Source organism: Sceloporus occidentalis, unplaced genomic scaffold (genome assembly GCF_023333645.1).
Source record: "Sceloporus occidentalis isolate IW3139 unplaced genomic scaffold, rSceOcc1.0.p SCAF_189, whole genome shotgun sequence".
Classification (NCBI taxonomy): Eukaryota; Metazoa; Chordata; class Lepidosauria; order Squamata; family Phrynosomatidae; genus Sceloporus; species Sceloporus occidentalis.
In genome coordinates this window covers 1,608,892-1,622,823 of record NW_028317169.1, presented here as the reverse complement: position 1 = coordinate 1,622,823, position 13,932 = coordinate 1,608,892, and the positions used below count along the sequence as shown (strand labels likewise).

Below are 13,932 nucleotides of genomic sequence, written 5' to 3'. Positions count from 1 at the left end.
CATACACAACAGAGGTGAGGAGATTAGAAATGTAACACTTAACTGTAGACTAGACAGTTGTTAATCCAAGTAGAAATGGAAACAAAAGGGTCAAAATACAAAATGTTATAATTTAACCCCTGTAGGTCAGTTATATCGCAGTCCCAATAATTTTCATAAAATGGGGGTCCAGTATCATAAAAATCACATAAAGGTGCTGTTTCACATAGGAAAACATTAGTTTGCATTCTCTAGGATGTTAAGCAAAATGCTTAAAATATCTGTAGTTTTAAGCTTAGAAACACAACATTTTGTCGAATTTGATGGAAAATAAGAACCATTTGGCCGATCTTGTCTGTAGATTTTTCCTGATATAAAGACGCAGCCCCTTATCGGTCCTTGGCCTCATCTCAGGTTCAGGATAACCATGCGCCTGCCCCATGCATGTTTAAATTCCCTTATTGTATTAGCCTCTACCACTTCTGATGGGAAGCTGTCTCATTTATCTACCACCTTCTCATGAAAACTTCATATAAACTTTTAAGTAGCTTTTCAGCTTTATGTGGTATCATCAGTGCCCATATTTGCATCCCATGTCAAGCAAATAAAATGAATTGAGAAAAAAGTTTGCTTGAATAAATCATTATTTGAGGAAGAGTTTGTTCCTAGCTCTCACAGTGATATCTTAGACACTAAGTATTTTAGAGGTAGTTGGGTTTAAGGCAATCCTAGCTACCGGTATTTTCAGGGCTGCTACACTCAATTCTTTTTTTCTTTTTACAAAGCAACACAGATTTCCCACATTCTACCAAGTTATAGAAACATAGAATTTGACAGCAGATAAGAACCATGTATTCTGCCCATTTCTCCTGACGTAGAGACTCAGACGTTAATGAGTCCTTGATCACGTTGTAGATTCAGGATATCTTTATCCCTATCCCGTACATGTTTAAATGCTCTCACTGTATTAGCCAGTTTAAATGTCTGATCGAGTTAAGCTTCAGTAAGGGTTAATGCACTTCACCAAAGGTAATTCTGTTTTTTCCCCTTTACAATTGCAATTCTCATCATCAAAATAATAAGCGCAGGATGCAAAATAAACACAAATATCTCTCATGCGGCCAATTGAGTATTGAAGAAAACACACCTAAGCATTGATCAGCAGTGTAGTTTATTGAACTGGTGGTAATAGATCAATGGTGTTCACAGATGTTTACAACATGCTAGACCTGCTGTATGATATATTTATATATATGATGCATGTGTCATCTGCTGTAGTTCTGTATGCATTCAGCATGAGGGGCCTTGATCCTTTGCTTTTTAGGCGAGTGGCTTTGCATTAGTTTTTGAACTGAGCCACAGGTGCCGGGATGCGAATGTCTTGCTTTTTCTCCAGTCTTTTCTCGCAGTCGATGAGATAGTTCACTCCGTCGATGACCAGCTGTACCAGCTCCACCTGCGGGGAATATAAGTAGATTAGAAGAGGCCGTATGCAGTAAGAGGCCTGGAGACATACTTTTGGCTCACAAATCAGCTTCAGTACAAAGCTTATTGTGACATGAAGGTGACACTGTAATTATGTCTTAGATCACTGTATAGTGACACGATACAGCATAGCCCTTTATTGCGCTCATATGCTACAGTAGCAGAAACTACGAGTGGTACACTGACACTTCAAAAGTACATGCCACATGGCTTTTAGTTTTCCTAAGCTACTTTTTATATATAAAACATTTAGTAGTGGAAAGGGAAGAGATGTATATTATTATTATTTATTGTTTTATATAGCACCATCATATAACACAGCGCTGTACATAAGTGGTATATAACATAACAATTTGACTTACAGAAACAACAGGTAACGAGTGACTTGAAGGGAGCTTACAATCTAGATCTAAGGCAGAGTTTGCATGTAAACCACTGCAGAACAGATGCTTAATAAATATATATGTTTTTTTTTTTTAATATATTCAAATAATTATGGGTGATATATGGTCAGAGAAACAGTTATGCAAGGTATAAGTGAAACTATTCTGAGATATTAAGCCACATCCATTTGCCTGATTTGCATCCCACAAGTGGTTACATGTGCCCAAACTTTGCAAAAAAAAAATTTAAATATCTTTTTGGCATTGTAAATGTTTTTTCCGTGACTATGTACTTAACTTAGTTACTTAGGCCAAAAAGAAGTCAAATCAAATATGTCACATCATGCTTTCTGTATTAAGCCTGTAGGGGGCATATTGGATATTGCTTCGCTCTGGATATGCATGGAACTGACTTATTAGCAAAATATAAATATATGTCAGTAATAATATGCATTTTACCTCAGATTTTCCTAAACGATCTAGATTTGAGATATCGAAAGTGCCACCGACAGCTGCGGTATCTACTCCTCCTGTGCCTCTCTTCTGCAAACGGAGATTTTCTAGGATTTTGGAGAACCGTGGATCCTAAGGACATACAAAGGTCACTGTTTCAATCTCTTATTGCACTTGGTAAAAAAAAATCCTTCATCAGAGTGTAATTTTTTTAAAACAAAACTGTAATTGCAACAAAAATGAAAGTGTGCAAGCAAATAATATGTCCCTTTACATTTCTCTGTATGCCCGAGAAAATACTAATACTAATGAAAATGTTACCAGTATTACCGTATATTGTATTGTCTAGTTGCTTAACATGATATTATGGGGTAAAAAGGTTTTAATCATGCTTTTTATTATGATTTGCTTATTAAGTGTGGTCTGGGCATTCCATAATATATTTTTGGGGGGTTATCAATTTAATCTTATTCAGGGGAAAACCTGCGGTCAGTGGCAGTGCTCCTTTGCCCCCCCCCCCCACTATAACTAAAACACACACAAATTTGGTTCAACACCAACTAACATATACATACATAATCTACCTCCTCTCCTCACACCCCATACCCTAGACTCACCCTTAACACACACACACATGCTGACATATAGACTCATGCTAACATCATACACTAACACGCTAATATACTACCAGCTATACCAGTAACACACACCCACACACACTAACAGGATATGCTCAGACATATGCGCTAACACCATATACTCATTCACACATGCACACTGTACTACCATACAGTAGCACGTGTTCACCCTAACACCATCATTTATACAAACACACAAACTCTCCAACACCATACAGAAGTAAACACACATATATGCTTTCATTCTTTCTTATAATTAGCTGTAATAATTAGCTGTAATTCATCCAGCTCTCCTCCCGCCTCCATTTTACTCCGCATGGAGCCCTGTCTTACTACCACACTTAACATTATGTGACCCCACTTTGTGCCTTGGTTACCAGGTGCACCCGCTTAGCTACCCTGAGCCTATACATATGGTCACTATAGACAGTCCCTATTGTTCAAAAAGTCTCAATCATCTGTAAATGACTGCTAGAATAGTGCTGCCTGGGACTTTGATTTTTATTTCAGATCATATACTTTTGTTTTTATGTCACTTTACAAATGTTCACCCATCATTGTGGTCCACATAAATGATTACAAGCTAGACGATTGGCCCATTTCAGGAGTCATCTTTATGTTTACATTTACAAATAAACAGTGAACTACATAAAATAACACTTGTTTCAGTAATAAAAATAGCCTCCATGAACCAAAGTGTAACAACTTACCTTGCCCAGTAGAGGTAGCCTAATGTGCACACCTGCTCTCAGGCCAGTGCCAAGGTTAGAGGGACAGGTAAGGATGTAGCCCAGCCTCTCATTCCACATAAATTCCCAGCCTTTCTCTTGGATTAATCTTTCCACCTGAAAGACAAATATTCGAATCATTTTGTTAATGAGTAAATGTGTAGGATGTTTATATCAAGACAGGCTAACTGGGGTTTATTCACTACAAGGAGAGTGAGAAGGTTAGTTGTGGTTTATTATGCAACCCTCCTGCAAGCTCTCCTGTCAACTCTCCCTTTTAGTAAAGAGGCTCCAAGGTCACTTAATATATGTTACAATATTCACCGGAGCAAAAACCCTAATCATCTGCCATCTGTACAGGTTACAAAAGTACACGCAAAGCAGTTGAATCGATAAGGGTAGAGGAGAGCTAATCCATACAATGGGATGAGAAGAGGGAAAAGGGAAACAATGTTCTGGTTAAAAGACTGAAGTTACAAGGACAATTTAGCATTGAATACTATCTCTTCTTTGATCCTTATTTAACATTAGTGGACATCTACCTCCCCGTTGACTAAATGGGGAAATTTGAGCATTTCTCAGACTTTCAAGAAACTATATCATTAGCGATACTGAATTTAATACCTCTTTTAGACCATGACAGAATCGCTCAAACACTCTCTTCATGTTTCCACCCTTTTCCATGGAAATGACCCTAGTGTGGTCTTCTTCGTTTATCCAGACAAGGAAGGTCTTTTCGTTGTTATGCCTAAACATAGCAGAGAACTTATTATCCATTTCACAGAGCATATTATTCTTATTTTACATCACCTACTATTTCCGCCTGGTCACCAATATTGTGACCTTTAACTCAATTCTGACTTACTCTCAACATCAAAGTTATAGCCCAGGTATTTTATGTTTAAAGCTTATGGTTGAGTGTCGGATCACATCCAGATAACAGATACCTGAGTAGTAGCTTCAGCATTTGGGAGATAAGTAATACCTGCACAACATGCTATTTGTTCGCTATATAGGGTTAAACAAACATTTTCAGTGGACACAAATGTTTGATAGCTGGAAGGTCCCATACCCTGGCAGAGTATTATATTTCCATACTGAATTTTAACTTTATGGACATCTGCAGAAGAAGGCAAGATGGGGCAATGCCACACTATTCTTCCTATGCCTCCTCCTTGTTTAGGGCTAATATTACTCCTTCTTCTATTGTAAAAACTGTTGTGGATGGCCATGTTTCTCTCAACGGCATTATAAGCAGGAAGAAGCAAGTGCAGGGGGCACTTACTTCATTAAGCACGTTATAAAGAAACTAAAAAATATTTCTTTTTAAGGCTCCCTTACCATATTCCGCGAGCATCAGGCCAGTCTCGAGCCATTCCTGATGATGTTAGCAGTGGAGATACTGGTTTGTCAAAGAGAAAATGATCCTTTGGTAGAAGGAAAAGAACTTAGTTGAATGGTTATCAGCAGGGTTATTGTGTCACTGGCATCCAAGCGGGACTTCCAATGATCCAAGATCACCAAGTTATGGCAGGACGGGCAAATTCTAGTAATGTAACATTGTGATTCATGTGTCACGATTCTATTCTTCTCTCCATCCTCTGATGAGGACGCTATCATTTAATTAGTGTCTTAAAAGATACATGCCTACTACAACTTCATCTGAAGAACTACAGACAACTGAGCAATAAATTGGTAAAAGTCAAAGTGTATAAGGAGCTTCTTCAATCCATTGATCTGACGTGTGCTCTAGAATAACTAATATACAGACACTGCAACTGCCATCATGCCTTTAAGCTTTCTTCCTTTTGTTGGAATGTATGACCTCCAAATGTTTGGAACGCAATTAAATGAATCCACCAACGATGGCAGAAACACAAATAGGTCTAGCACTGGTTTAGGTATTTTAAAAGTGCTAGATATTTAGTTTACAAAATGTAATCAATATGAGTATATTGGCATATATATATATTGAGGCACAGTGGCACTCATATCTACGTATTTTCTTTCTTACATCAATTAGCTGCTGCTGTTCTGCATCAGTCATTTCACTGAGTCTGTAGTAGCGCCCACTCAAGTCTCCTGTCAGTCCATTAAGGGCTTCCGCTGCCACCTTCTCAACCTCTCTCCTCTCTGCACGAGTGCATGCTGGGGGTAGGCTCAAGCCTCGGATGCTTCTTCCGGTCCGAACACGAGAGGACAAAACATAACGCTCATCAAAATGACCTGCTTTAATCTAGATTAATAAAAAAGGTAATGATTAAAGTTAATAATTAACACCCCAACCAGTTTTTGTACTGAATGAACGTGTGTCATTGCTCTCTGGTTGCCCATGGACTATGTCAGGGGTAAGCCACTGACATATTCATGTATTGGCCTCATACTATACCTTGCTAGCATCTAAATCAGTAGGATGCTTCATGGTATTTGGATCATAGCCATTGTGTCGCTCCTTTATTACTGGGTCAAACAAGTCTGCGAAAACCTGAAACAATAACGGCAAACAAATAAGAAATCTAAATTTTAGGTTATTCGTCTTATGGAAAAAACAAACTCCACGCTGAATTGGAAGACCTAGATCTCCCTAACATAATAAAGACACAACTGAATAAGAAATTAAAACAACTGAGCCAGCACTGACAACAAATGACTGTTAAGTTTTTCACCTGAAATGTATTTCATAAACATATTGGGACCACCTATAGTGTATCAGATAATGCACCTAGACTATAGTGTCTTCTACATTCTTCACACTAGTAGCTCAACTACTACATAACTGTGTTCAGCAGAAACTCTGTGTCCCACTCTTTAGGAGACTTCTGAAGCTGAAAGGAGTTTGAAATTGCTCTTCTAAAGCATATTTTGTAGACTCTGCATTATCTAAGTTATGAAAGAATAAGCAAAGCCTACATAGGGAGCAGCAGTCCTGTCTCTCACCTCATAACACTCCTCATCTCCGGCTACCATGCCTACTGTCTTAATGAAGGGGTGTCCGGGGTTATCTACACCAGTCTGGATGCATTCATCAAGAGTATATCCAGAAGGGGTGGTTTTGTTGCAGAGTCTGGCATAGATTGTAGGAGTCATATTGCTGGCCATGCAATTATTGTGCTTCCGCAGGTCGGGGTACTCTGCACTGAGGATGAATAGAAGAAAACAGGATAAAGTATTCTAATAAGCACCTCTAAAAGTGATATCTGCAAATTTAGCAATAAACCTAAACGCAGAGGATGATTTGACATGTACAGGGACATACCGGTACTTTCCAGAAGACAAAGCTGATCACCTTGTGGACAATTAAACCCTGTACTACAAAAACAATATAAGACATTTGAGCCTCCTCCATCCCCCATTAGCATTAATTCCAACCTCTGATATGTACTTATCAATACAATCTGTTCCCATCCGCACAGCCAATTTCTGTGTTGTAATACAATATATCACTTCCTTATTGCTGAAAGCCTCATAAAATGGATGTATTGCTGTTTCCTTGGAAAACCTATAAGTAGCAACATTCTGATCTGGAAATAGCACGACAGATGCAGAACAGTAAAGAGGAGAACGATAAGCCAGATCACGCCACACCTGCCATATATGTGATCAAGTAATCGTATGCCATATACGAGAGATAAGCCCTTTGTAACTTCCTATAAGGGAAATATAGGACACATAAACACTTATTGAGTTATTCTTGAGCAAAAAAAGCAACACATTTACTTTTCCAGAACGGTATTTTTATGTGTAAGGCAGCACATTTTGTATTAACAGGAAAAGCTGATTTCAGTGGAATATATCATTTTGAAAGTACTCCTGGCATTTAGTTACTAAAGGCTTAAATTCAGTAGATTAAGTGGAACGGCACCTTGGTTAGTACAATATTTAACTGTAACATTGTGCTTACTCTGCCAACTGTGACCCAGTTGTGACCACACCTTTGGCAAAGTGGTCCAGATAAGCATTCTGGTTCTGATACACACACGTGTAATTAATTACACTAGTAGTATAGGAGAGGCTTATGCAGGTATGACAGTGTATGCCCAGTGGTCCTAATTCCTCTTGGTTGGGTCAATGAAAATACAACCTAGATGTGCCAGCAGTCACATATATTCCCAAGGCCTCAGTTAGACCGAAATGTCTGAAGATGTTTCTTATTCTCCAGTCTTTGCATATAGACTCAGTTAGTCTTTCACAGCCAGCCCCCTAAGTGTGAGTCATTAGAAGGCGGTATGAGACATATTCCTACATGTTTAGAATGTCAGCAGATATCCATTTTGAAGAACCTTGTCTGTCAACCATAAAAAAAAACTTAATGTGTTTATAGAATAAGCTCGGCATTGGACAAAGCTGCTTGATGTGGCTTAGATTCACCTAAAAGCAAAGCTTTTCAGGGTTGTGGCATTGTGGTAACCCAACACATAGTGCTGCATGCTTTCATCAAGAAGGTACACCAATATCATGAGATTTATTGTCACTACAGCATAGAAGCTAAGTATTGATCTAATAGCAAAACATAGGAGAGAGGACTGAGCACGCTCCTTCAGGATGATCTCCAGGCCACACATAAGGCAGGGGAGACCGCTGTTAATTCTTTCATTCCATGAAATGTATTAAATCATGCAGTTGTTGGTTTACTTACACTCGTTGAAATGTGCGACAGTATTTTATCACCCAAGCTATAACATCATTTGTGCAGATGTGTGATAAACAAGAAAAAGCATATATTATTCATATTTTTATTATGCTGTTCTAGTAAATAATCATATCATTCTTGTACATGAATTTTCTAAAGGTAGGGAATGTGGGTGCACTTGCTCCTTCTCTGGATTATTGCACCCATACATTTTGTGATGCTGCCTTCTAGCTGAGGGCTTGACTGTGATATGACATTGTGTGCTCTGCTTAGCCATCTGGTGTTGTAAGCTTCTAAGACTAACTTATTTTAGACACTAATACTGGCTCATCACTTACCGGGATTTACAGGAAGATCTGCTCTTTTTGCAGGGCCTAATATACCTTTCTGAGGTCTTATAATAGCAATGGACACCAGCAGACCAGACCGAGACCAGATGGGTTATTAAGTGGCTGTCTCATAATAATTGGTGTATTTGGTGCTTCTTAAACCCAAACTAGTATCATATCAGATGTTTTGTAGAACTCAAAATGGAAATGTCAGGGTACAAAAAAAATACCGTTGTATAACTAATAATAGTATTAATTAATTAAATGTTTTTACTTAATGTTAGCACTAAGCTACATGATGTATGAAGTATGTTGTTAGAGTTAGTCTCACATTCATGGAATAAGTGTATATGTTACATTATCTACTAAACATAAGGTGGTCATTTTCTATTTATGTTTTATGAGTATTGTTATTAACTAATCCCATCCCAACTATAAGCACTAGAATAGCAAGCAAAACATTTCTGATCTCTAGCCATTCAAGAGGTGCTGTTATCATCATCACATTAATGCCATTTAACAATCTTGGACACTAGCCCAGCCTAGCGCTGGACAGCTCCCTAACAGCACACTCTATGGCATTGCAGTGATTTTATCATGGAGATCCATAAGAACCCCATGTTGCGGCATCAACCGTATGGGAAAAAAATGATTTACCTCTTATGTACCAAACAGCTGTATAGATAATTACTTGTTTTGCATCATGAGCTGAACACTCAGCTCAGAATATATCACCAAGAGTCAATAAGGCACCCAGATGGAAAGGTCAGGTCTGCATATTAACTGAACACTGTTACTTCTAATGAAATAAACACATTATCAGTCAGCCTGGGGCTCTTATGTCCACACAGCAGTAAATTAGGAAGGAACTCAAGTGGAGACATTATATGATACAAATCAATGGGATGTAGGATAGAGCAAGCATTACAAATATTATATATAGATAAATATATTGCATATTTCCCATCTGATGCTGTTTTATACATTAAATAGCACAGATCCAGCTAGAAGTATGATTGATGAATTGGGGTGAAGATGATAAGGAATCTTTAGTTAGTATTGTTAATCCCTGATGATATTGTTTTATCTGCATCATCTATACCAAGCCATAGGTGGTTCCATGATTTTTTCACTAAACCTTCTGCCTACCCCTCCCCCTTAATTCAGTATGCTCCATGCAGCTTCTATCTCACTGGAGCAAATAGTGATCAAATGATACCAAACTGCTTAATTACCCCATTCTTTTACCACTTTACCCCCAACCCCCACATCCCCCCAAAAAACTTGATAAAGATTACCATAAATTACCATAAATCGTCAAGGTAAGTATTTTTTAGATATTCTGCAGGGTGGCTTGTATTTCCATTATGCATTACATATCTCCCAGCATTCAGAGGGTTAAGGGATACCACTCCATTTAGCCTGTAAATGTTGTTAATTAAAACACGTTGTTATTACCTTGGTGGATATAGCCTTCTTCTTGTACTTGTATCAGCACTGATTGTTTCTCTGGACAAAAGGTACCCAGCTGCTACAGAACCAGCTCCAACCATCGCAAGAAGCCCAGCAGATTTCCTGGAGGACAGGACTCGGGTGAAGGTGCTAGCCATTTTGGGTGATCTTGAAGTCCTAGGAAGGTGGTAGAGCAAAAGGACCAAGATGATCTGTGGAGACAGGACACGGGAGTGAGAGAATGTGAGAGCCTTTATGGGAGGAGAGAGATGGCTGTGGGGGAAGGACGTGATGTGAATGGAAACTACTCAAAGGAACAGGAGAGATTACAGCAAGAAGCTATGAGACCTGCAGAGTCTGACCAGCCAACACACTGATCTGCTCCAGACAGCTTTAGGGGGTAAGCCAAGGCCACTCTAGGTGGTGATGGACTTTCTTAAAATAGTGCTATTTAACCCCAAAATAAAACATTTTGTGTCGGCTATTTAATGCTGGGGGGTATGTCAGGCATCTAGAGGTTTTACACCATGAGTTGAAATATATGTTTAGAAAACAGAGATGTTGTTGAACATTTCAAACCATCAAACTTTTCTTATGTATGAGATACTGTTACACTTTAAACTGGTCCTCCTAAACTGGAGGTCTGCCCAACCATGAATGGAAGCTCTGGTGTATGGAAATGCTGCATCTCAGAACCACATGATAATACATTGCCCCTTACAACTATGAGGGTGAGCCTATCATTGGTAGCATTAACAGATCTGATGAGTGGTTCTTGGAACAGAACCTCCCAGTTAGAACAGACTGGTTTTTATGACCCACTATACTGGAGGCCCACTCTTGTCAGATGTTAAATAGGGGACCCATTCTCTTTAACATAACTGATTATGTGTAATGTATGTACCTTTTGTGGCTTATATGATCCAATGTGTTAAACATTGCTGGAGGTCTAGCCAAATGTCTTATTTAAACAAGAATAATGGGACATACAGATGCTTTATAAAGGGGAAATCTAATGGAAAACATATTTTCTCTTTGAACATAAAATATAGTGCTACGAGCACTGAACAAATATCTTATTTTGTCCCAATAAACTTCTTATATCTGCAGACCTGAAGGCTGCCATTGTTGTCGGTCATTTGATATTTTGGGTGACTGCTCCAAAATCACCACACTGAGCTGATACTTTATGGCAATGCTAATGAAGTCCCATTTGTGGATAAAGCCCAATCATACACGGGCAGTATGATTAGGCTAGGATAACAGAGCTAGAGCACACACTGATATATTTATTATGCAGTTGCCTGAAAACATAATATCATTGAATAACTAGAACTGTTTTAAAACAGCAAGATAATATTTTTTTTGGGAAAAAAGCAATTTGAAAGACCTAAACTTTAAGGGATCCAACAAATAATAAATTCAGTGAAGTACAAGTTTAACCCCTTAAGGACAATGGGCGGTCCCTAAACCCAACCATAGATCATAATTTAACATTAGAGTGCCAGGGGAAATAGTAGTGTCTTGAGGGGTGGTTGATATGTGGTATTGCCTCCCAGCAGAAGTGGTAGATATGAATACAGTAAAATTATTTATGTATTGTGTATAGGCAAATGATGTAAGGATATCCTTAAACAATGGTCAACGCCAAAGAAAAAGTAAGACTTGAGGTTTTAAAACAGGAAAATTATTTTTTTAAAATATCTCCCCTCAAATGCAATATTTATCTGTATAAAATGTATGCAGGTCATCATTCAAGTGTCCAAATGTTTTTTTCACAATGTCCTTAACAAGATTAGGTGACAAAACACCATTTTTGCTAGCTGAATAAATATCCCAGAACAAATAGTTAGTGGGGAAAAAATATTGATTCCTTAGAAGATTCAGAAAAAGATCATCTGTGATGACTGCATGTTTCAGAACCCCTCTGCTCTGGATAGCACCAGCTGGAACAGTCTAAGACTGCAAAACCTGTCATTTTAACTACAAATGGCATATTCACAGTTTTTTCCTGTAGCAGACATTATTTTGTGACGAAGGGTAAGCATGTTGTAACATTACTAGCTATAAAAGTGTTAAACCACAGAATCTGCATTTCACATAAAACAGGATTATGTAGTTAATCTTGAGTCCTTGTAAAGGCAATTTGATTAACAATGATTAACCAACATTGTCTGGGTTTGTGGAACTTGCAGATTACGGAAAATGCTTTTGGGCTACTTAACATCAGATTACCAGAGCCATTATAAGCATTACATGAGTTTTCGCTCTTTAACGTGAGGGTTCTGTTGAGGAGATCCTGAAAGCCTATATGCACTTTGACAAATCTGGATTGGAATACAAAGGCTGTTTCTGGAAAGCATAGCGGTAGCAGTGAATGTTATTATTATTTATATATATATATATATATATATATATATATATATATATATATATATATATTACCTTTACTCTTGACAACCTCATTTTTTAATACACAACACAATAGTTTATTTCTTTGTTAGCAACGCTGATGGAGTTTTGATACGATGACTAGTTTTCAACTTTAATTCTGCGTTAGTTTAATATAAGGGCAGCATTAAAAAAATTCTTTTTTTTAAACTACCAATAACTTTTTTGTCTGTGTAATCATAATAACGTTAGGTTTACTGCAGGAAAGCTGAGATATATATCTCAATATGACACAACCTGCATTACCTGATCAAGTTTCTGTACTGGAGTTCTTTCCCCCCAACCCATCCATACAAAGGCTGCCTGGATCAACAACAGTCCGCAACTTAATAATAAGGGACAGGTAGCTTTGCTTCCACAAGGAGGCCCATTATTAATAATTGTGTTTAGGTTTATAAGGAAGCAAAGAAATCTATCTTCCTCTGCCCCCTTCTGTGTCTTTGTGAGCACCAATATATGACATCATATTCCAAAACCCTTATTGATTGTAACTGAAGACCTGGCAGTAGAGTAGACTAGCTATTATGAAGAACTGAAAATTTTCTGAACACTTAACCCGGAGCAAGTGATCCCATTTTTTTTTATTTTTATTACTGGATTATTATTTTATTTTTTTTTAACAAACGTAACATAGGGATAAATAATCTTAGCTGGGCTTGCCCTATGGGCTACAAATGTTAGCTTGCCCATGTATCTGGTCATAGTACATCATAGTGACATCATCAGTTATCACAGCAAAAATAGTTTGATGGTAGAAAAAATGTTAGTACCAGGAGTGCAAATGTATATAAAATTAATTAATTAATGAGCAGGGTCCTCTTCTGCTTTTGTTTGTTATTGTGTATGATTTGAAATGATTTCACTGACTCAGTTGTAACAGCGCTACGGAATCTGCTGGCGCTATATAAATAAATGTAATGTAAACAGTGCCAATTCAGCTGTAGGAGCAAAAAAGAACGCTGTGTTATGTCCAGCAATGGGCACAAATAGTGTAGAAGTAGGACTGGGCAGTTATACCAGCCTGTCTACCCCTGGGGGCAAATAAACAGAACATGTAATATGATAAAATGAACAAACAGTTAAGTTTATAACTTGGTTGGAATCAGGAAAGACTGTTCTGGTAGGTATTTTAATGATTAACCTGGCACACCCTTGTCTGGATGTTTCCAATGCTCAGTAAAAGTTACTGAACTTTATTCAATATAAAGTCTTGTTAAACCGCCCCAACCCAATAATCTAATAGAATGATTTCTGATACATGCAATATGGATGACAAAAGCACCAATGTATGCTAAATTTATCAGATAGCTCATATTTATAGCAAGAAGGAAAAACAAATGACATTTGGCCAAAAATTTGTAAAATATTGTTTTCTAAATATGAGAATAGAATAATAAATGTTCC

General features: G+C 37.8%; 1 protein-coding gene across 1 annotated transcript; it reads right to left on the bottom strand.

The window, feature by feature from the left end:
- Positions 1-1,318: 1,318 nt before the first annotated feature.
- LOC149278445 (creatine kinase U-type, mitochondrial-like) lies at positions 1,319-10,235 on the bottom strand. Its single transcript, XM_089501960.1, has 9 exons — positions 10,084-10,235; positions 6,604-6,802; positions 6,056-6,151; positions 5,681-5,902; positions 5,008-5,093; positions 4,291-4,414; positions 3,649-3,783; positions 2,307-2,432; positions 1,319-1,435 (listed from the first exon to the last, which is right to left on the bottom strand). Exons 1-9 carry the CDS (start codon positions 10,233-10,235, stop codon positions 1,319-1,321), a joined length of 1,257 nt encoding a protein of 418 aa, XP_089358086.1.
- Between the last annotated feature and the right edge of the window lie 3,697 nt (positions 10,236-13,932).